At 45.8% G+C, this 22,762-nt stretch overlaps 2 protein-coding genes across 11 annotated transcripts in view; both read left to right on the top strand.

Annotated features, from left to right (window-relative positions):
• Nucleotides 1-6,195, top strand: part of SLC2A11 (solute carrier family 2 member 11) — a 37,967-nt gene extending 31,772 nt beyond the window's left edge. For all 3 annotated transcript variants that reach the window (XM_029619288.1, XM_029619289.1, XM_029619287.1), the window contains exons 9-12: nucleotides 560-661; nucleotides 1,533-1,608; nucleotides 2,099-2,226; nucleotides 2,924-6,195. In XM_029619288.1, coding sequence (XP_029475148.1) covers nucleotides 560-661; nucleotides 1,533-1,608; nucleotides 2,099-2,226; nucleotides 2,924-3,124 — 507 coding nt within the window. In that variant the 3' untranslated portion in view covers nucleotides 3,125-6,195. The remainder of the gene's footprint in view (nucleotides 1-559; nucleotides 662-1,532; nucleotides 1,609-2,098; nucleotides 2,227-2,923) is intronic.
• A 1,551-nt stretch (nucleotides 6,196-7,746) lies between these two features.
• Nucleotides 7,747-22,762, top strand: part of LOC115100644 (solute carrier family 2, facilitated glucose transporter member 11-like) — a 33,796-nt gene continuing 18,780 nt past the window's right edge. For 2 of the 8 annotated variants that reach the window (XM_029619295.1, XM_029619294.1), the window contains exons 1-8: nucleotides 8,410-10,993; nucleotides 11,083-11,164; nucleotides 17,552-17,650; nucleotides 18,124-18,284; nucleotides 18,575-18,699; nucleotides 20,303-20,432; nucleotides 20,754-20,902; nucleotides 22,158-22,345. In XM_029619295.1, coding sequence (XP_029475155.1) covers nucleotides 11,150-11,164; nucleotides 17,552-17,650; nucleotides 18,124-18,284; nucleotides 18,575-18,699; nucleotides 20,303-20,432; nucleotides 20,754-20,902; nucleotides 22,158-22,345 — 867 coding nt within the window. In that variant the 5' untranslated portion in view covers nucleotides 8,410-10,993; nucleotides 11,083-11,149. Of the gene's footprint in view, nucleotides 11,165-12,477; nucleotides 13,035-17,551; nucleotides 17,651-18,123; nucleotides 18,285-18,574; nucleotides 18,700-20,302; nucleotides 20,433-20,753; nucleotides 20,903-22,157; nucleotides 22,346-22,762 lie in introns of all 8 variants that reach the window. The other 6 variants (XM_029619293.1, XM_029619292.1, XM_029619290.1 and 3 more) reach the window with 6 other exon arrangements.

Genomic DNA, 22,762 nt, shown 5'->3' on the forward strand with positions numbered 1-22,762 from the left:
ACATACACCCTGTGTCTTCAGATGAGTGGGGAGCATGTCACGTACCCCCTTTTCTTCAGGTGTCGGCGGTAGGTGGCATAGTGTGTACAGGTGTCGGGGGGAGCAGGACATGTTGTGTACTGCCTCTATCTGCATTGCCTCCTCTTTGCAGTAAATACAGAGTGAGGCGAAGAAGTAATCTCCTTGTACACTGAAGGGATGAACGAACCCTTCTGTGATGGCAGATTACTGGAAATCAGGGAATGGTGTTTGTGCTTTGGATGGCACCATCTAGTATTTTTATTTAATGCATTTCTTTATTTGATTTATATTTCACCTTTCAGACAGGTCAAAGCGGATTATGTTGAGGTACTGTAGGTATTGTAGTAATGCGAAACACTCAGAAGTGATCCAGCATGGATCCAGATCTAGTTTTCCTTGCTGTCATAAATAACTGCTTTGACAGGAGCAGTTAAAGTGGCAAGCTTTGGGCCAGCTTGTGGCAGTCCTGGTGGAATAGGAGGCTGCAGACATCTGACCATGCTGTAACTCTGCCGTATCCCATGATGGTTTCTTCCAGAACCTCTTCATTGAACGTGTTGGGCGGAAGGCACTGGTTCTTGGTGGCTACAGCCTCATGTCGGTCTGGGCTATCATATTCATGGTCGCTTTATCCCAGCAGGTATTTAAAAGCTTTCAATTTGATTAGGTGGCTTATTTATTGGGGCATAATCTTCTTTTACAGCTTTTTATAACTGCTTTTCTGTACACCCTCCATCTTAATATCATAGCGATATTAAGTCGGAGGCCCCAAGAATTAAAAAAAATAAAAAATCTGCCCGCAGCCCGCGGGTTGGAAAACAAATGCTCAATTTTGCCGGCGTCCATTTTCCGAACCCATGGCTCTCAGTGGGTTTGACAACCGACGCTGGTAAAATTAAGCGTTGGCTGTCAAACCCGCTGACAGCTGCCGCTTCTGTCAAAAAGGAGGCGCTAGGGATGCGCTAGTGTCCCTAGCGCTTCCTTTTTACTGCGGGCCCTAATTTGCATGACTTTCTTTCCTGAATCGCGTGCCCAGGAGAGTGACCTGGGCGTGCTTCGGGAGAGTGGGCGCTTGCCCGCTCTCCCGCACCGTTTACTGTATCGGCCCGAATGTGTTCTTATTTTGTTTCTGAGGGAAAGTTGGAAGGCCAAGTGGCACTCAGTGGTTGCCTGAGCAGCACAGTTCCCCCATCTTCCTTTCACAGAGAGGCAGAAGGACTGAAGGGCGGGTGGCCATCGCTATAGAGAGACAGGAGTTCAGAGGTTATTCCTGAGCCGGCTCTCCCACAATGCACTGCACCGCTGCTGACTAAAAGAGTGACAAAGCAAGAGCCCAGAGCCTTAAGTCATTGTATGACCTTTGACCAAGACTTGGGTGCTGGCCACATCCTGTCAGCAGGGCTTGAAATGGTGGGGGGGGGGGGGGGGGGGAAGCAGGAATGATACGATCTATGTTTTGATTATAGAGAAGGACTTTTTGGTTCTGAGCTGCTTCCTTTCTTTGCCTGTAGGATCGCATCAGCTGGATGCCCTACCTCAGCATGGCCTGCATCTTTGCCTATATCCTGAGCTTTGGAATTGGGCCAGGTCAGCCGCATCCTCTTTTCATTCCCTTGAGTCTACAGCCTAATTTCCTAACCCTTCCAGACCTGAAAACCTGCTCTCAGTCTTTCCCTAGGCAGCAGCTGCCATAGATATCTTGAAGGGACTCCCAGCATAGCCCTGACTGGGCGCGCTCACGTCCTCATAAAACATAATTTACAACTGTGCCAGGAGTAGGCAGAATGTAGCCTCCGGATAGAAAGCATGGATTACAGCAGGAACAGATCCACCTACAGCCGTTCACCCCACTGGTCCAGAATACTACTACTAATTGATGTTTGACATACGCAGCGCTGTTCAGATCCATATAACAGGGAATCCCTGCTCTGTGGCGCTTACAAGCTAGTCAAGACAAGCAAACAAGATAAACGAGGGAATTATTTTTTGAGAACACTTGGCAGCAGCAAAATATCCTTAAATCAACCTTCCTACACCTGGCTGTAAATACAAAGTTTCCTTTTCTCTTCTCTTCCAGCGGGTGTGACAGGAATCATGCCCACGGAGATCTTTGATCAGTTGTCCCGGCCTGCTGCCTACATGATCTGTGGTTCCATCATCTGGCTGATGCTCTCTGTGGTTGGCCTGTTGTTTCCATTCATTTTGGTAAGTTTTAAACAGATGCACCTAAAGCGACCCTGAAAAATGAACTCCTGCTGAATGAGTCTGACTGGGACTGCAGGAGCTGTGAGCTCCCCTGCAGCCAGTGCTGTTGTACCATTCCCTAGAGCGCCTCCAGCTGGGAGAGGCCGGGACTGCAGGAGTCCCCCCCCACAGCCAGTACGCCTGCACCAGTCCCTCTATTGCCTCCTGCTCAGAGAGGCTGGGACTGCAGGAGCTGTGAGCTCCCCTGCAGCCAGTGCTGTTGTACCATTCCCTAGAGCGCCTCCAGCTGGGAGAGGCCGGGACTGCAGGAGTCCCGTCCCCCCCCCACAGCCGGCACGCCTGCACCATTCCCTCTATTGCCTCCTGCTGAGAGAGGCTGGGACTGCAGGAGCTGTGAGCTCCCCTGCAGCCAGTGCTGTTGTACCATTCCCTAGAGCGCCTCCAGCTGGGAGAGGCCGGGACTGCAGGAGTCCCGTCCCCCCCCCCACAGCCGGCACGCCTGCACCATTCCCTCTATTGCCTCCTGCTGAGAGAGGCTGGGACTGCAGGAGCTGTGAACTTTCCCCACTGCCAGCAATCCTGCGCCAATCCCTGCAGAGAGAGGCTGGGACTAATTGTGCTTTCTCTATGCTGACTGATCAGGAATTATTTTTCTCTCCTCACTGCCGCAAATTAAAGAGCTGTGTTTCTTCCGCAGGCAGGGCTGGGGCACTTCTGCTTTGTCCCCTTCTTCACAGTCTGCGTCTGTACCTCAGTATATGTCGGCTTCTTCCTCCCGGAGACCAAGGGCAAGAGCCTCCTGGAGATCACCGAGGAATTCAAGCAGCGCAATTTCCGAGCTCCCACCCGAGCCCACTCCTGGAAAGGGCCTGCAGAAATCAAATGCACCATGCTGTAGCCCACCGCCCCATCTGGAGGCCATGGCGGCAGCCAGCTCACATGCGGCAGTGGCTGCTTGCACTCCAGCATGTTCCTCGGCCCTTTTCCGGCTACAGAGGGAAGTGTTCAGAGCCGTTTACCCCAATGACTGGGCTGAACATTTCCCTTCCCTGGCCAGCTAGGATTATGTGAGGGCTTCCATAGTCTGCTTCCTTCTAGCCAGGCTGAGAGGAGGTGTTCCTGGGGGGGGGGGGGAGGGGGGAATGGAGGCAGGAAATAGTGTGCACGTGACTTTTCACAAATCTGCAGGTTATTTTCCACTCTCTCTCAGCGGCCTGCATGAAAGAGCCAGGTGCACACTATGCACTAGTGAAAGAGAACCAGTGCCATGCGGGTAATGTCTCTGAGGATCTGAGTGAAGTATGTGCATTAGAAGGGGCCACGCAGCTGAAAATGATTGTCTAATAATAGTAATTCCGTCTCGCATCTTAATTCCAAAGGGAATTTTAAAATTGTGCTACAAAGTGTAGCACAGAAGCTTCAGCCACCTCTTGGGTGGGATACAGCAGAAGGTTTTGGCTGACCTGGAGTTTCCTTCTGAAGAGCTTGCACAGTGCAGCCTGTGGTGCCTGCAGAATCAAAGCATCCCCTCCTGGAAGAGTCAGTCGCCGGTGTAATCACAGTTAATGATTTGGCAGTGGGCACTGTCACTGAATATGGACCAGTCTCAGGGCTTCCTGTACCAGAGAGGTCTGCATTCCATGGTGGAGGGAGTGAGGTTGAGGTGTTTACTTGTTGTGGTTTTTTCAGGGGCATTGTTGGAGATAAGCCAGGCGTTTCCCATTGGGCAGATCTCTGTGGATCATAATCCAAGACTGGATAGAAAACATTCAGTATAACCTGAAACTTATTTGTAACAGGTTTTCATCCTCCTAACCAAAGAGAAATACCTGGATTATGGCTGGGGTGTAGACCTCTGATTTCTCTGGCTATTCTCGAGGGATTATCATGAGATATGGACTGCTGTTTCAACTAATGATCTTGGAGGGGAACGAGACTCGACTTCATAATTAGTTATCCACTGCAGCATCTTAATTACACTCCAGGACCTAAACAGGCTCAGTGGGCCAGCTTACTGCAGCTACTGAGACAAAACTCACTGGCAGACCAAGCATCTTGGACTGTCCTCTTGTTGACACATCAGGTATTTTATAACCAGGCATCTCTGACTGTCCTCTTGCTGAATAGAGCAGGTGTTCTGTAACCAGGCATCTCTGACTGTCCTATCATCGAAAGACCAGGCATCTCTTAACCGGATACTTTTAACTGTCTTCTCACCCACAGACCAGGCACCTGTAAGTGTCCTCTCGCCGACAGACCAGGTGTCTCTTAACTAGGTGTCTCTGTCTGTCCCTGACAGAGCAGGCATCTCTGATTGTCCTCTCATTGGATGTCTCTGGCTGTCCTTGTGCTGACAGACTAGGTGTCTCTAATTGTCTTTCTGCTGGAAACCCCAGTGCTGTCTTCTGTTTGGTGACAGGTGTGTGAGAGCTGTTCAGTATTTTTGGATTAGATGCTCTTCTCTTGGATGAGAAGTACCAGGATGTTTTTGTGCAGCTTGCATAAACAGGATGCTGTCTTTCAGTCTAGTCCGTGGCCCTTGTGCAGAAATCATTAAATCTCATCCTGATCCATTTAATCCCAGTTTAAATAGTAGGCTGCAGCCCATCTTTAAGTAAGCAGAATGTCTTTCTCAGATCCAGGTCATTTTGAGAGAGAGCAGAACCAAAGGTGGACATGTACTTCAAAATCTCTTACCAATGAATTCTGTGAGATTCATTAGCACTTAAGAAGTAAAGATTCTGCCGGGCTCTGAGTGCACATTGTGAAGGCAGGCTGGAGGGATCCCGGCCTGGAGCACAGACTCAGGGGTAGAGAAATGGGAGGCACGTGATTCATGACACATTATCATCTCGAGCATTTTTCCTTATTAATTTCCCTGCATGTGGTGTATGAATGTTGCTGTATTTTGGACGTTTGTGGGTATGGAGTCTCCTGCACTGAATCTTCCCAGGCCTCGCTCTCCCTCTCCTTCCTCCACTCTCCCCTTCAGTCTTCCTCTGGCTATGGCCAGATCTCTTGCAGGCTCTGCTTTCCTGCCTGTAAGTGTTTCTTTCTATTTTTTAAATTAATACACTTTTCTCATTGGGCTTTTCTTTAGGATTCTTTCAGCATTTCTGCAGATATTTCTCTGGGTGTTGTAGATCTGCTTTCTCTCTCCTTACCTGGCCTCTACAGCCCTGGTTCCTTTTCCATCTATTAAGTGATGAAGAAACTCCATTCTGGGCTGCAGCTAGCCCAGACCCAGCCTCCTTGTTGGTATTTGGGATGGGATTATGGATGGTTTGTTGTGGGGTTTGTCTGAATTCTGTCCTGGGGACCTAAGTTACATTTATAGTGGGCAGATACAGATTTTGCTGCAGTAATGTGACTTATGGCTCTGTGCTCCCCACCTTTCCTGCGTCTTAGATGCAAAGAGTAAAAGTATTCCAACTGTCAGTCTCTTTTGTGCTTGCTGCAGAAGTGGAACAAGGGGGCTCCTGCCTGCTGAGGAACTGGGGATGGCAGAGGCTTTGTCTTCTGCAGGGTCGCGGATCTGACCTTAGGTGTTCCATTCAGTCACATATTCATGCACCTGCCTCAGATTTCAGGGAACGTCCGTTAGCTGCTGGTGACTCTCAAAGAAATACAAAAGACAAAAGAGAAAAAGCAAAGAGTAGTTCGAGCATCCCCAAAAGGAGAAGGCACTTGAGGGAAGCTGGGAATGGTGTTTCTGTGCTTGGTGCAGATTTGCCACATCTCAGGCAGAGCACTGGGTACCAGAGGGTTGTTTATTTTTTAAAGTTTCTCTCTTTATCTGGATGGTTTGGATTGTACAGTGCATGTGAATTTGAGGCTCCTTTGCATGGCAAGGCTGTGAGGTGGGGTTCATGCTGGCCATGAACAGAAGGGGCTGCATTTACATGAAAGAAAATTGCTGTTTGCTTTGTAATTTATAAACTGCAATAAAGAAACTTCATCTTCATCCAAGCTTTCTTTCTTTGTTTTTTTTCAACCATATTTATTAAATGTTTGAAGCATTGGAAATACATTAAACAGAAGCCATAAGAAACAGCAAATATAACTCCAGTAAGCATGAAGACAAACAAAGCTTCTTTCCCTGTACGTACCCAGATCAGGCCAGACTCCTGGGTTTTTCCTCTATTCCCGCAGATGGAGACAGAGAAAGTTTCACTGACACGGTCATTTAACCTGCAGTCCATCATATAATCCCCCACCCCCCCATATGCAAAATAGAGAGCCTAATATCCAGAGGCATGTAGGAGAAACAAGGGTAAGATGGCAGAATAATGGACATGGTGATACATTGAACATGAATAACATGGTTATCGCATGGAGCAAGGGTCTGCACATAGCCACTATGTAAGTCAGAAATTGAAACTTATTTATAAGCAGCATATAGTGTTTTGGAAGTTGGGGAAAGATAGTCAAGCAAGTTGCCCCAAATAGCCAACTTAGCATTAAAATGCTTATGAAAACTATTTTTTGCTGTAAGATATTCGAATATGAGTAGTTTCAGCAGTTTCAACCTTATTGAAAATTTGACTGATTTCTTGAAAATTCTGATGTTGAGATTTTTGATCGTTCCATGTTGGTAGTTTCTTTTGTTTCCAAGCAGGATTTGAGTGAAGTGAGGAAAAGATCTTTTAGGAATATCTCTTTATTTTTTGGATAGATGATTCATATTTTTCCTGATTTTGCTCATTCTATGCAGGAGAGGAGGAAGGATTTCCTTGCTGTTAGGCTATTTCAATTGGGTGTTCTTTTGTTCTTAGATATCCCTGTAATGGTTGCTTTGGGGTTGTTTTTTTTGCCTGAGCAACTCAAGTCTTTCATTAATTCCAGGAGTATTCCAACTTCTTCTGAATCCCAGTAAGTCTAATTTGATGATCCATAATTAGTTTATCACTGTTTGAAACTCATGTTAAGCTAGTTTCTAAGTTTTCTTAATTATCCTTATACCTCCTCAATTTTCTGCCTTCATTGCATGTTTTTTTTCTTTTTTGGGGAAGTATGATTATGATGTGTTTATTTCTTTATTTATGTATTTCATAATCAGTTATCTTCTTTTTTTCTATAAGCAAGGTGTATTCCTTTCTTTAATTTGTAAATTCAATAAAGAAAAAGTTAAAAAAACAAAAAACTGGGTACCCCAGGAATCCCCATTTGGGAGAAGTTAAAGAGAGGGCAATATCAGTAGCCGGGCCTATACTATGGAATAAATGCCAGAAACTTTAAGGCTTGCAGCAGATAATCAGGTTTTGAGCCCTTTTTTTGAACAATTGTTTATTCCAGCAGGCATTTAGTGAGCTGCTAACAGGAACTTAATTCAAGATGAGAGCTTTGCATAATTTTGTCTCATCCAGTATACTTGTTGTGTCATCCTATGAAGTGCTGTATTGGTGTTTTATGTTTATATTGATGATGTATTTTATATTTACTAATTTCATTTATTTGTTTTCTGTTCATTCTGCTATTATTTGATGTTATATTGTGAACTGCTTTGATTGCTAAAAGCAGTATAGAAGAAATTTTTAAATAAATACAATTGCTTCACAGAAAGGGTGTTTGGATGCATGGAACAACTTCCCAGGAGAGGTGGTGGAGGCAAAAATACAGAAAGAGGAATCCAGCCTGGGATGAGCACAGAGAATTCCTGGATGTAAAGCACTGCGTGGAAAACCAGAAATCAACTGGGGTCTGTGGTATGGCAACAGGACTGGAAGGACCTTAAGGATCCTTACTTGCTCCTGAGAACGGATAGTGGAGAGGAGACTTTCTAGAGTGGCATCTGTTCTTCTGTAAATCTCCCTCTCTCATGATTCCTTGCCTATAGTGAGCAGCTTGGTCAATGAGAAGTGATTTACATGGGTAAAAGTCACATCAGTTTACTCCTCCCCCTACACCACAGACTTTGACCCGTGCTGAAGTGCTCCCAGGCTTATTCCTTTTCTGTACATTGCAGACCTTACCTGAGCTCAAACTTTCCTCACCACTATGGATCCAATTTCAGGGCTGCCCAGCCTTGAACTTGTGTTTATGCAGTTTCCCTGGTGGAGGCTGGAGGTCTGAATTTAGGGCCTGATTTACTAAGCCTTTTTCTCGTAGATGTAAATGGGGGAAAAACTTCGATAAATCGGCCCCTTAGACTGTGAGCCCTCTGGGACAGGGGAATATCTTCAGTACCAGGATGTAATCCACTTTGAAGGGAACTGACCAGTTACCAAAAGAGGAATACAAAAAAAGATTTACAGTGAAACCTCCCCTCTTCTCCTGGGACTGAGGCAGCTCTGACTGGCTCTGATGACCTGCTTCAGTCAGGGCCCATTCCTGGTTGCTTGTTACCAGCCTAAGGTTTATTTGGACCTGGCTCTCCTCCTGCACCTGGCCTCTATTCTACTTGGATCTGCTCCTCATCTTTGTTCTTGACCTGTGCGTTCCTGCCTGTTTCCATATCACTAGGGTTGGCACAAAGGTTATTACTACCTAGGCAAATTGAAATTTGTGCCGTTCCCCCCTCCCCCCAAAAACAGAAGATATGGTGGCAAATATACTTTAGGCATGGGAGTGGAGAAGCAGCAGTGGGAAGGGGCACTGAATCCACAGGCAGATGCCCCCACAGAACTTGAAACCTAGATGTCTCCTCGTTCTTGCCAGTACCGTGCTCCTCCTCAGGAGGTGGCAGGCCCTAAGGCTGGTCCTGCTGCCCACATTGGACCTTGCACTGCTTTCCGCTGCCTATGCTACCATCAGCCTGGGAGAAGGGGCCCATGTTGTCTTAGCCCATGGATCAGCTCCCCTAACTACTCTTCAGCCTCAGTTTGCACTGTTGCTAAGTGAGATGCACTGTGGGGCATTCCAGAGCAGGAATCTGTCACCTCCTCCACCACTGTTTCCTGGTCCTCCTCTGGACCCTGGGGTGACAGCAGATATGTTGTTCTAGGTCCAGGGAGTAGGTGGGGAGTGCACAGCATTGATGGGACAGGAGAGGAGGGGCTGAGTGGCAGCTAGAGGCATGGATGCTCTGTGGGTGTGGGTGATAGGAGGAAAGTGTTTCTCAGGGTGGAGAGTTCCAATACCCCAAGCCATAGCTCCCTGCCAGCCAGAATGGGGGCAGGGTAGGTATACTGGGTGGGCCAGATGCTGATGGTAGGCCAGAGCCTGGTGGTGGTAGCTAAGGACTGAGGACATGGTGCATGTAGGCAGCTGGAAACCTTGGTTTCCAGCTGCAGTTTCTTCACGCACTGCTATTTCCATGATTGCTGTTTGATGCAAAAGGCAGGTGCAGGTATTATGGGAACTTGCCTTCTCCCAGCACTGCTTAGGAATCCTATCCCAGTGCAATAACGACAACAAAAGTACACGAACAAGCGAGGGTGCGTTAATTCTGAATAATCAGGAACAGTAAAACCAAAACAGCTTCCAGCATCCACACAGGAAAAGCCCCAGATACAATGCAGGGGGCAGCCTGATGCTGTTCTTTTCTCAGTCCTGACTCCTGGATGTTCATAGTTGTTCTCCTGTTCTCTTTCTCTCTTTTCTCCTACTTTTCAGCTTTCCTTCTTGATTTTTATTCCATTTTGACATCACATTCATGTCCTGCTGTGAATACTGATTACTGTACCTCCAGTTGGTGGGTATGATAGCAGCTGAAGTTTACTTGTCGTTATATTTTGGTATAAATGTGGGGGTTTTTCCTAGACTGATGCATCTGGCTTCAGCTAGATACGAGGTAGTTGGGTTTATACTTTGGCGTGTGCCTCATTATTTCTGAAATTTTTTAAGCTTGTTTGAAGAGAATTGCAGTTTGCCCTTCTGATCAGAGTCTGATCATGACTTCACTTATTTCTGTGTCCAAGGTTACAGGTCTTTTTCATCTCTTTATGGATCTTTATGTTTCTTGTTCAGGATATTCTCGCAGGAATGTAGAAACTCAGTTTTTGCAAAGGATTCTTGCAGTTTCAGGGAGTCCTAGCAGAGGCTTGTGGGGGGTTCAGAAATGCTCACAGACATCCCCTGCTGCTCCTCCTCTATTGATACAACATCACAACAGCACTCGAATCAGGATCTGTGCAGCAAGCAACTGCCTTTTGACCAGCATGGCTTGCTTCTGCCCTCTGTTCTCTCACTGGGGCAAAGGATGCAGCTGCTTGGGGGTGGGAGGCCACTAGCCAGCTTCTGCTCCTCTGTGTGCAACGTGGAAGAGTGGAAGCTGGGAGGACAAGGTTGGCATCAACATTTCTGCCTTTTGCTTGGGGCCACACTAGATACTGACCCTGGGCCCTGCAAGTTCCTACTCCCAGACCCCCTCAATTGTGTCCTCGGTCTGGACCCAACTTGGACTTGTTTCTTGTACATGTCTACTGTTATGGCTTCTGTTCCCTCGGACTTGTCTGCGTATGCCCTGGTCTTATCTGACAACAAATGTTAACTATTAAGAAAATGTGTTGATTTATTACAGATTTCTTTAAAATTCTAACTAGCCCCACAGTCTTTAAAAATATTGTTATCTATATTTTAACCTGCCTGTTCCAGATTAAACCAGCCTGACAATGATTTCTGCCATCATTAAGATCACTAACCTTATTCATCCTCTGCAAATCCCATTTCTCTCTTCTCGGTCTTTCTTCTCCTCCCCTCTGCCCAGCGGAGTCTGGGCTAAAATAAATTCACATTATCACTAAGCCCATCCAGAGGTCAGTCTGACCCATCAAGAAATGCAGTGCTAATGACAATCCGAGTGTTTGAGGGTTTATTGACAGCTTGGGTGAGTGTCATATTTCTGGTGGATGTGTGTTATCTATAAGCACACACTAATTCACTTGTGATTTTTCAACTGGATTCCTATTGATATAGGCCATAACATAGTCTTGCATTCAGCCAGACTATTCCAGAAGGAAGGACCTCAGCCCAAAGTCTACTGATGTCTCCCAAACCGGTATGTTCTAGTTTTATTTTCAATGTCCACTTTGTATTGGTTTTTTTTCCTGCTCTGTTTTGTTCTAATGTGTTGCATACAAGGAGTGAGAGTCAGCTACTGCGTCCAATATTGGTCTGCTAAATTCTGATGCACATAAAAAAAAAGTTTGATTTATGGAAGGAGAATTTCCAGAAGCTATACATGAACAAAATATTATAAGTAATCATCTCTTTCTTGTTTTAAATGTATTCATTTTTTAAATGATAAACTCACTTTACAGAGAAACTATTCATTCTTAGTCTAAAACACAAACTGTAAAGTAGATCAGCATCAAATAAACTACACAGAAAAAAAAAAAATTTCCAAAGCAATATAACAGACATCAAAATAAAAGGAGGGAGGGAGAAAAGGAGACCTAAAGAAACATTACCATTAAGGAAAATAACATAAAATATGGTGTTCAAGATCTGCATTACCAAGGCCACTGCCGGGGCACCTCAAATGGGAGCCGGTGAAGATGTCAGTCTTTTCGAATCAAAAAAGGATCTTAGTTGTTCTGGAGCAAAAAATATTAATTCATCATTGTTATATTTTATCTCACATTTACATGGGTCTCTCAATAAAAAGGAAACCCCTAATGACAAAGCCTCCTGTCTCAAAGCTAAGATCCTTTCCTCTTCTCTTGCATAATTCTGGATAAATCTGCGAAAATTGTTAGTACTTGGCCATGAAATGAAGACCTTAAATTCTGAAAATATCATTCCATGACTTTACTGACATCATATTCAGTAACAAAGGAAACCACGTTATATCATTTCTATCCCAGAATTCTCCAAAAAAATGTTGAAAACTTGAGCGGAAGCTTGGTCAGCTGTATATTAAAGCGTGTAGATTGTGATTCTGTGGTATATTAAAGGCATATAGATTGTGATTCTGTGGTATATTAAATCAAATAGATTGTGATTCTGCAGGATATGAAAGGGTACAGATTATGATTCTGTTTAAAGAGTGTAAATTTGGGAAAAAAGAAGGCTTTGTTGATTAAAGGAATTTGGTCAGACTCAAAGTGAAGTACTTCCAGAAAATATTTTCCCAATGTTATTAGTGGCATCTTGCTCATGATTTTGGGAAAGTTCAAAATACAAAGGTTCAAATATCTAGTGTAGCTGTCAAGGTGTAGAATTCTTTGTGAATAATCTAAGCGTCCCTTGGCAACTACAGCATTAAATGTTTTCATAAGTTGGACATTGCCCTCCAATGTTGCAATTTTTTTACCGTGATCTGAAATAAGGGTTTCATGCTGACGAACTTATGGTCTATCCTGGTTGTAGACTCTTTCAAGGCCTTTCTGAATCCAGCAAGCAGTTCCCATAGAGAGTCCAATGTAACAACCACTGACTTAATCAAGGCGGCAGGAGAAGGCCCAGTCTATAGTAATGCCTCCCTACTCGTACCCGAGCTGAACTCGATGAAAAGCAAGCAAAGATGGAAGGAGACCTGCAGCGGCTCTCCCGCACTCTGCCACCACCATGCCAGCAAACATCCTCGAAGGCACCAAGACCTCGCTGTCCCCCCCACCCCCCCTCCCCACCGCAATCTCATTGGTCACCTCATTCCCATGCACCATGGAAGACCCATACGGGGAATCCTGCTGTTCTGCTGGCAGTAAACGTCGATCCAGCCGACTGAGGGAAACCTCCTCCCTAGGAGAATCTGGTGCTCCTTCACCCTGAATCTCAACAGGGACTTCATCCCTCGCTTCTACAGATCTCTGGGGCCTGAACAAGAACATAAGAACATAAGAAAATGCCATACTGGGTCAGACCAAGGGTCCATCAAGCCCAGCATCCTGTTTCCAACAGAGGTCAATCCAGGCCATAAGAACCTGGCAAGTATCCAAAAACTAAGTCTATTCCATGTTACCATTGCTAATGGCAGTGGCTATTCTCTAAGTGAACTTAATAGCAGGTAATGGACTTCTCCTCCAAGAACTTATCCAATCCTTTTTTAAACACAGCTACACTAACTGCACTAACCACATCCTCTGGCAACAAATTCCAGAGTTTAATTGTGCGTTGAGTAAAAAAGAACTTTCTCCAATTAGTTTTAAATGTGCCACATGCTAACTTCATGGAGTGCCCCCTAGTCCTTCTAATATCCGAAAGAGTAAATAACCGATTCACATCTACCCGTTCTAGACCTCTCATGATTTTAAACATCTCTATCATATCCCCCCTCAGTCGTCTCTTCTCCAAGCTGAAAAGTCCTAACCTCTTTAGTCTTTCCTCATAGGGGAGCTGTTCCATTCCCCTTATCAGCTGTTGACCAGGCAGGAGAGTGGGCTCGGAGGGAAACCCCCCCAACCTTGCCCTTACATTTGGAAGCCATTAGCAGATAAGAATCCAGGAAATTAGGAAAAACGTCGCAGCAGCCTCAGACCATGCCCGCCTTCATGCTGCCATCATGATCTCACTTTTCAGAGTGAGGTCTGTTTATCTGTTTCTTTATTTGATTTTGTCTGATTCCAGCTATCCAATTACTCCTATAATAATAAAACAATCTCACCTCTTAATTCTCATCAAGTTAAGTCCCCCTAAATATTTTGGTGGCTGGGGCTGCCTTCTTGCTTGTATTCAGGAATGCTTTCCATGTTTGTTTAACGTGTTTTTTCTCTAGCTCCTTTCACCTGATGGTCCTGTGTCAACATAAAGGCAGTTAATGTCACATAAAAAGCAACTTATTGGTTGATCTTTGTTTCTATGTACCAAGTGTACTTGCAGGACAATCCCATCACTTTACATACAAATCAAGAGATTAGTGCTAGTGTGGCAGGTAAAACATCCAGGCAGCAGGCACAAAGGATAAGAAATAAATCATTTAAATCTCAAGCAGAGAGAGAGAGCGTAGTAAGCAAAGCCGTCCCTTTCTTCCTGGGTAGAAACTGGCCGGCCCACGCAAAGCACTGGGTGCCTGGAACCATTTCTACAAGTTTCTGTTTGAATCCTCCCATCCTATATACTATCTGTGCAGGTGACTGGCTAACGGGTGTACTGTCTCCTAGCCCCTGTACGTCTCCTTGCAATTCAGCCCCATTGCTAAGCACATCCTTCCCTTTCTTTGGGGCCCATCCAGGCAGGCGTTAATATCTGAGCGATAAATGTGCATCTGAGATGCACATTTATTTTTTTGCATTGGGAGTGAATGAGTGATAGGCTCATTCGCATGCATTTGCATGTGATGAGTGCTCTCTCTTTCACGCCGCGTGGGACGTGCATTAAATAGGCGCTAATCCCCCTATCGCATTAGGGGGTAGATTAGCGCCTATTTATCCAGTGTCCGGCTGAGCGCACTGTATAGCATCGGCCCCTTTGATCTTTAGTTTTCACTGTAATCTGGAAAAACCAGTTTCAATCTCCCGGCAATCATTTGTTACATCCCAATGTCCAGCCTCCACCTGTTCACACCGGTTCCTTATTACTGACCATGTGCTCCCTTTCTTCCTTTGCTCTTTAGTTTTCTTTGATCTTTAGGAAAAAACAGTGTTACATCCCTAATAGCCCCCCTTTCCTGCCAGCACAGTATGTAAACAAATCCCCCCCCCCCCCCCCCCCCCAGTATAAACTGGGAGGAAAGGCGTCACTGTCAGCTCAAGGCACATTTTCCTCCAGGCTTGCTCAGTGTCTCAGATGTTCCACTAATTTTTTATACCTTTATGTTCTGTCCATCAATGTCTTTCTGCCCAGTGAAACAGAGCTGGCCAGGCTCTGCACACAAGGACCAGTCCTTCTTTGGACTCACATCTCTACATCATGTAAGGGCTTGATGAAAAAAAAAAACCATTCTGGACGCATATGTACGCACAATAGACCCACTCCAGGCCGAAAGCGACCTGAGGCGGGATAAAACAGACGCTCGTATACTGAGTGCCCGTTGCAATTGCAGACGCACAGCCACGTCTCCTGGGCCCCCGATGCATCTGAGCGCTAGGGATGCGCAAATCTTCCCAGCCGCATCCTTTCAATGCAGCAACTCGTTGAAATATTGCATCGGGTGCCCGGGAGACGTGGCTGTGCGCCCAGTTTGGATGCACGTTTTTACGTGCGTGTTATTGCATGAGCCTGTCAGTGTCTCGGACAGCAGCTTGCTAGGTTGGGCCCCTTCTTCAGGTTAGTGATGTGGATCCTGCTTTCCCATGCTCTGGGACTTGGGAGCTCTCTTAAATAACCACGTGACACTGAAAACTCATATAGGCGAGACATTCAAGACCTGTTTATTTTAGACTTAGGTTAGTCAGACGTCTTAAATACTCTTTGTCTGACAGGGATTTCTGTATGGATTTACAGGCCCTTGACTTGTCTCACATCGATTACTGTAAGGGCCTCTATATGGGGCTTCCAGCCAGGGCTCTTACAACTTTCACAGAATGTGGCAGCTCGCCTCATTACGTCCTGTTCCCCCAAACATCACCCAACCCCAGTTGAGTGTAAACTTTATTGGTTGCCACAGTGCAAGGAACCAGTTTTAAGCTGATTATTTTGATTTTTAAATGTCTTAAACTGGGAGGCTCGCAGTATCTTAAAGACTTTTGATGCCCTATATCCCGACACGTGGCCTGTGCTTTGCGGGCAATGCAGCCTGTGAAATATCTCCATCTCCAGGAGGGATGTAAACCAGCATTCTCCCAGCACTCTGGTGCACTCTTCGGGACGCCATTCACTCCTGTGATTTTTGTTAAAAGGTAAAATCTTTTTTCTAGTAGACTATCTCTCCCTGTTGTTAGTTGCTTTAGTGCTATCGATTTCTTGTTTACGTTACGTATCCTGCCTTTTATTATATTTATTTCATTGTTGTCCAGAAGTTATTTGTTCACATTGTATGACCAATTATGGTTCTATGTATTACACTGTTTAATGTGTTATTTTTGTGATCTACCTAGGATCAACCTGTCTCGATATAAGCAAAATGTAAAAATGTTAAATAAATACATAAGGATCTGGGATGGTGAATTTGCTTATTATTAGCTGCCTTAGACTGTATAAGATGGACTCTGGGTACACAGAGAGAGGTCTGGGGGCCAGTTACTCAGCATAACCCCCTGAAGTCATTCTCTGTTGCTTAAGTGATTCTGGCATCCTTTGCACTGGATTAAAGAAAGTTGTGCAGAGGAATTTGATTTGGGGGAAAGTAGTATGTCGTTCATGGGTACAAGATTGTCCTTACAGTGAGATTTTTCAGCAGGAGGTTTAATTCTTCTGCTAAGACAATAATCTTTACATCATCGTGTCTCCAGTGGGGTTGGATAAGTATTAATCCCCCATATTCGACAGCATTCAATGTAATGGCTAAGGCGAGCTCTTCCTCAGCCTGAGCATGATTCGAGGCTGGATCTTGGCCAAAAGGCCAAGTAGTAAAATTCTTATGGCGAGTATAGCAGGAGGGTTTGATTTGGGGGTTAGTGTTTGTCTCCGTTTCTGGGCTTTTTTTACTTCCATGATATGCCATTTGTTCAGGCTAAGTGAGGTCGTTGTGGGTCAGAATGAAAGATTTGGGGGGATTTTGCCCTGGCAGCTTTCTCCTATTCCTTTGTGCTTCCAGCTCAATGGAAATTAGGGCTGGGATCTAGCACCAGGAGCCTTCGCTCACTGCTACCTGGTGATCTCTTCCCCTTATTATATCTTCCTCCTCTCTCTCTCCCAGCGTAGCTCGTCTACTCAATGATTAGATCTAGAGTAGTCCCCGCTCTAGTCCATTCCCAGACCAGCTGCTCCATGAAGCAGTCATTGATGGCATCACAGATTCAGCCTCCCTAGCATGTCCCGATGTGACATTTACCCAGTCAATATTAGGTCATTGAAACTCCCCATTATTATTGTGTTAGCATTTCACTGCCTGTCTCTTCATCCTGGCCAGGTGGATGGTCGCATACCTCCACCACTATACGTTTTCCCATTACACGGGGAATTTCTATCCATACACATTCCAGAGGGCAATTTCACCCCTGCAGGATCTTTTTCCTGTTTCACTCTGTCACTGTGCCATCCCTACCATACAGTGCCAACCCCTCCACCAACATGTCCTGGCCTATCATTTGGATATGTTTCTTACTTGTATGCACAACCTGCCTAGCAGTTGAAATGGGTAGTTTGGAATTGATGTCTGCTCTAAAGAATAATCTGAGCATATGCAAGTGTGCATGAAGATATGTATGTGCAGGCTGGTGTTGTATATGAAAATGTATATGCAGGTGGTCAGTCTGTGTGTTTGTGGTTGCTGAGTCTGTAGGCTCTGTGATTCTGTGTGGTTGCTGAGTAGGTGGGTGAATATGAGTGGGTGTGTGTGGTGGTGGTGGGGGGTGGACTTCGTGCGCATTATCTGACTTGTCTCACTATTCCTTCTCTCTGATAGCAACTCACTTTGAATCTGGCATTACTGATTATCGTCCTCGGCATTGGTGGTGGCTTCCAATATGGGTTACATGCCTCAGTCATCAGCTCTCCATCAGTGGTAAGCATAGTTCTTGGTCAGAGGCAAAATCTCTTAATACCACATATAAGTAACACTCCACAGAAAACAGCAAGTTCAAAGCCAAATGGATTTAAGAATTCTGCTGGATTTAAGAATCTGAATACTTTGTCTTTCCATCCCACCCTCATCATCGAATTAATGAGTATTGGGCTGGTACAAGACCACAGAGCTATTCCTTCTACCTACTCCTGAATCTGTAACTCTGAACAAGTCACGTAACCTTATTCTGTGACCTTGAGCAAGTCACTTAATCTCCTTCTGCTCAAAGTTAGCATGTGAAGACAGTCTCCCCAGGAGAATTATTTTATGAAATGCTGTGCACATTGTTGACCGCCCTATCAAAGTATAGATATCATCATTAGAGATAAGAAATAAAACAGCAATTTGAAATAAAATGGAAATAATTTCATCAGTGCAATAAATCTATGCCTTACCTTCACTGTGCCTTCCAGTATATCCAGACGTTCATCAACAAGACCTGGCAGAATCGATACGGCTTCCCCCTCCATCAGGAGACATTAACATTACTGTGGTCTTTCATCATCTCTGTCTATAGCATTGGAGGGTTCCTGGGGGCCCTGAGCATTCGCTATCTCTCTGTCAGGTTTGGCAGGTAGGACAGCTTTCCAAAAGGAAGGATCTCTTCTAAGATGGAGAGACAGACTGAGAATAAATGATGGGTATCCTGGCAGCATAATGGGTATCCTGGCAGCATAATGAACAGCTCTTCTGAGCTGTTCATTATGCTGCCAGGATACCCAGCTGTTTCTGGAGCATCAAATTGCAAGGCTTTCCGTGATATTTTTAATAGAGAGTGGACAGGATGGATGCATGCAAAGGAAGATGAATTCATATTAAGCAGGGGGCACACACTGACATCCTCTCTCTGTCCCATCATCACAGGAAGAAGACCCTCTTATACAACAACATCTCTGCAATCCTGGGCGCAGCTCTCATGGGCTTCAGTAAGATACTGGGCTCTTTTGAAATGGTGATGTTGGGCAGATTTGTCTATGGAGTCAATGCAGGTACAGTTTGTCTGGGCTTAATCTGTAGACAAAAAGGAAATGGAATTGTGGAGCAGGGGTGAATGGGGGAGGACGGGAAGAAGTGGAGCCAGGGCTGGGTGTGAACCCTCTTTCTCCCCTTCCATACTATCCCTTACACACACAAACACACTCTTCACATAAACATACTCACACACACACACCCCTTCCCTGGGCTGGACTATGGAACAGAGTGGTGGTTCTCTGCAGTGTCTGATTCAGCATCAATGCCCCCCCCCCTTCCCTGTGTAATAGGAGGGGAGGGGCTGGTTGTTCTCTGCTCCAGGCTCACCCCCTCCCCACATGTGCACTCACAAGTTAAAGTTTAGCCCCGCCCTTGGAATGATTCCATTGATGCCCCTCTTTCAGGCCAATGCAATATCGGCACGCGTTAAATGGGCACTATCGATTGAGCGCGTGCTCTCTTAATGCGCACCGAGCCACCTCTCCCGGGCGCCCGATTTTATATTCAAATGGGCTGCCACGGTAAAAAGGCGCTCGGGAAAATTATACGTCCCTGGCACCTCCTCGGCTGTCAGCAGGTTAGGAAAACAGACGCTCAATTTTACGAGAGCCTATTTCCCTAACCTGTGCACAGCCACGGTTTAGGGAAATGGATGCTCGTTAATTGACCATCCCTTTTCCTAACCTGACCGCGGCTCACTTTTTTTTTTTTTTTTAGGGTTCTCCTTTTTCGGTTCCTCCTACTTATTGCCACGATATTAAGTCTGAGGAACTACAGAAAAGCAATATTTTCTGCTTTTCTGTAAACCTTTTGGGCTCCCTGCAGCTCTCCAGGGCAGGCGTTAATGTTTGAGAGTACAAATGTGCGTGTCGGGGGCACTTTTTTTTCTTTGCATTGGGGGTAATAGCTAATAACCTCATCCACATGAATTTACATATGATGAGCGCTATGAGCCACACACTCGATTGGACGCGTGTTTTGGATGCGCTAACCCCTGTTTTGCCTCGGGGGTTATGGACGTGCGTCCAATCGCATGTTGAGGCACGTGCTGGCCGCAACGCACGGTATTGCATCAGCCGATTTTGTGTGTATAAAATGTTTGTGGTTGAAGGGGGGTAAATATTTAAAGCTCAGCGTTTGCGTGGGTAACTTGGAAAGTTTTCCACACAACGGCTTGGACTATCAGGCTCTGTTTTTTACTGAACCACTGCATTATTTTATTGCAAACTGCCGTGAGCATTATGTACATAAGAACATTATGAGCTCCGTATTCAGCCGCTGCTCTGCAGCTTTCCCAAAGTTACCTGACTACGTTAGCCGGATAACACTGAAAATCCGGCATTGGAACTGGCTCCACCCTGGAAGGCTCCTGTCCCGTCCCTGATTTAGCAGGGTAACACATTATCCCGCTATTCCAGGCTGGGTCACTGAGGCAAGATTTTCAAACCCCGGCATTTGTCTAAGTCTGAACATAGCTGGGCAGGAGGTGCTGAATATTGCCCTTTCTTTTTCTTATGATCAAAAGGGGTGGGCGACATTAGGCAGCAGATGCAGCATATACACACACACACACCCCCTCATCCTCCCCTGTCCACCTGATCCGTTGTCTCTGGCTTCCAGGTGTGGGGCTGAGCATTCACATGATGTACACAGGGGAGAGTGCGCCCCGACAGCTGCGAGGATTGATCACCGTTTCTGCCGCCCTCTTCATAGGCCTCGGAAAACTGACAGGGCTGATCCTCAGCCTCAGGTGAAAATGAAGGGGATTGTCCACGTGCGCCTAGCACTTGTTTGGCTTGGGTGGCATTAGTCGAGTGCTGTTCTCCAGGGAGTGAGTTCTTGCAGTACAGTGTGCACTGAAAGAGACAGATCATACATGTGATTGGGGGGAGGATGTAATCTGTGAGAGCGATGAAAACTCTCTCTGAATCTGTTGTCCATCAGACTCAGATGAGGGCGATCCGCTTCCTCTTTAAAAGGAAGTTTAAAGGACTCTCTGTGTATGATGCATTCCAGCTCTGGCTAACTCTAAGGAAAGCTCTGTTTCAGCACTTCCCCTCTTGCTTGCCAGAGAACTCCTGGGCTCTGAAGCCCTGTGGCCCCTGGTCATGGCTATCAGCGGCCTCCCTGCGCTGCTGCAGCTGGCCACGCTGCCGTTCTTCCCAGATGCTCCACGCTACCTCCTCATCGACAAGGGAGACAAGGAGGGCTGCGAGCAAGGTGACGAAGCCATTTTTACAAAATCATTTTATGTATTTATTTATGTACTTATTTAGGCGTTTTATATACCCTCGTTCCAAAATCAGATCACAGCGGTTTACAATATCAGCATAACGTTGCCTGGTCAACATTCCCATTTCAATGCTCCTCTTCTAGGACGATATGACAGCATGTGCATTTTCTAGCAAATATATTTTCTAGATCGATTTTATACATAATCTGTTTCATCTCAACGGTAAATGCGTATTCTGGGACGATACAGCAACATTAATCGGGGTGCTTTGAAGTAGAATTATAAGCTAAGATTTCCATTCCATTATCCTCCACGTTATACTCAGCATACATCACTCAATACTTATTACTCAGTCTGTTAGCATGGGCTTCTGTTCCGACAGCTATGTTACTAGCGTACTGGAGTTTTACATTAGTTCGTATGCATTTCTAAAGAGCCATGGTTTTAGTTCTCGTTTGAAACACTTTCTTTCTGTTACCAGACGTGGCGGCTCAGGGAGAGGGCTCCATAGTCTGGGGCCCGCTATGGGGAGGATGTTCTCTCTCTTATTTGCATTGGGTGTGTGGTTCCGGATTGTGGGCACCTTCAGGAGACCTTTGTTTTGCGCTCTTAGGGCTCTCTGCGGGGGTGTAAGGTTGAAGAGTCACTCCTATTAGACATGGATCGATGATGCTGATGGTATTAAAAATTAGAGAGAATACTTTAGAGTGCATTCTGGATTGTACAGGAAGCCAGGGCAGTGCTATCAGCGAGGGGGGGGGGGAGGTGGCCAGATTTCCTGGTTCCTAATAAAAGAATGGGCTGAGGCAAACACAGAGGCGGAGTGAGAGTGGGAGACAGGAGGCACAGCCCTTTGCATTTGGGTGGGAGCGTTACGTTTGAATAGTGATGAAGAATTGGATTGGCTGGAGATGGTTTGCTGCCTGAGTGCATTCCAGTTACAGAGCAGGGCATAAAAGGGAAGCACTTTCTCTGACGACGCCTGGAAATGTAATGGTCAGTGTCTAGCCAGATGCTTAACCAAGTTTAGCGCCTCCTCAGCACTGATGGATTAAATGGGGGTAAAGGTGGGGCACTCGCCTAGGACTCAAGCTTGGGAGAGAGGCCATACAGGGTCAAATTAAGGGTGATGGGAGTGGGGCAGGGCATAGCCAGGGAATCGCTGAGGGCCCAAGGCATCCTTAATCCATTCCTTTTCCCCTGGGAGCTGAATTCTCATTACCCCCTCTTATTTTCCGCTAGCCATGAGGAAGCTCTGGGGGGACAGAGACCATCAAGCTGAGATGGATGACATGTTAGCAGAGAAAGCAGCCATCCATGGTGAGAAAGGAAAGAGTCTTGTGGAGCTGATGTGCCAGCGGGCCGTGCGCTGGCAGTTCCTCACCCTCCTGCTGGTCTGCGGGGGTCTGCAGTTCATTGGCATCAATGTGGTAAGTTCCCAAATGGTTGCTTTTGCCATCATTATTTATTATACCTAATATATTCATTTATAATCGTTTATATTCCACTTCATTACCAAATTCTGTTTGACGTGGTCACAGCAATAATGAAGTGGTTGTGCCATTTCTAGAACACATAGCCAAGCAGTTTATACCATGAAGCCTATACAGTTAGCACAAGACAGCGATTCTAAGCGCTGTGTCACGATGGCCTTCTCTTTCCTGTCTCCTGCTAGGTATATTTTTATTCTAAGCGCTGTGTCACGATGGCCTTCTCTTTCCTGTCTCCTGCTAGGTATATTTTTATTCTAAGCGCTGTGTCACGATGGCCTTCTCTTTCCTGTCTCCTGCTAGGTATATTTTTATTCTAAGCGCTGTGTCACGATGGCCTTCTCTTTCCTGTCTCCT

The sequence above is a fragment of the Rhinatrema bivittatum genome, chromosome 11 (assembly GCF_901001135.1).
Source record: "Rhinatrema bivittatum chromosome 11, aRhiBiv1.1, whole genome shotgun sequence".
Lineage (NCBI taxonomy): Eukaryota > Metazoa > Chordata > Amphibia > Gymnophiona > Rhinatrematidae > Rhinatrema > Rhinatrema bivittatum.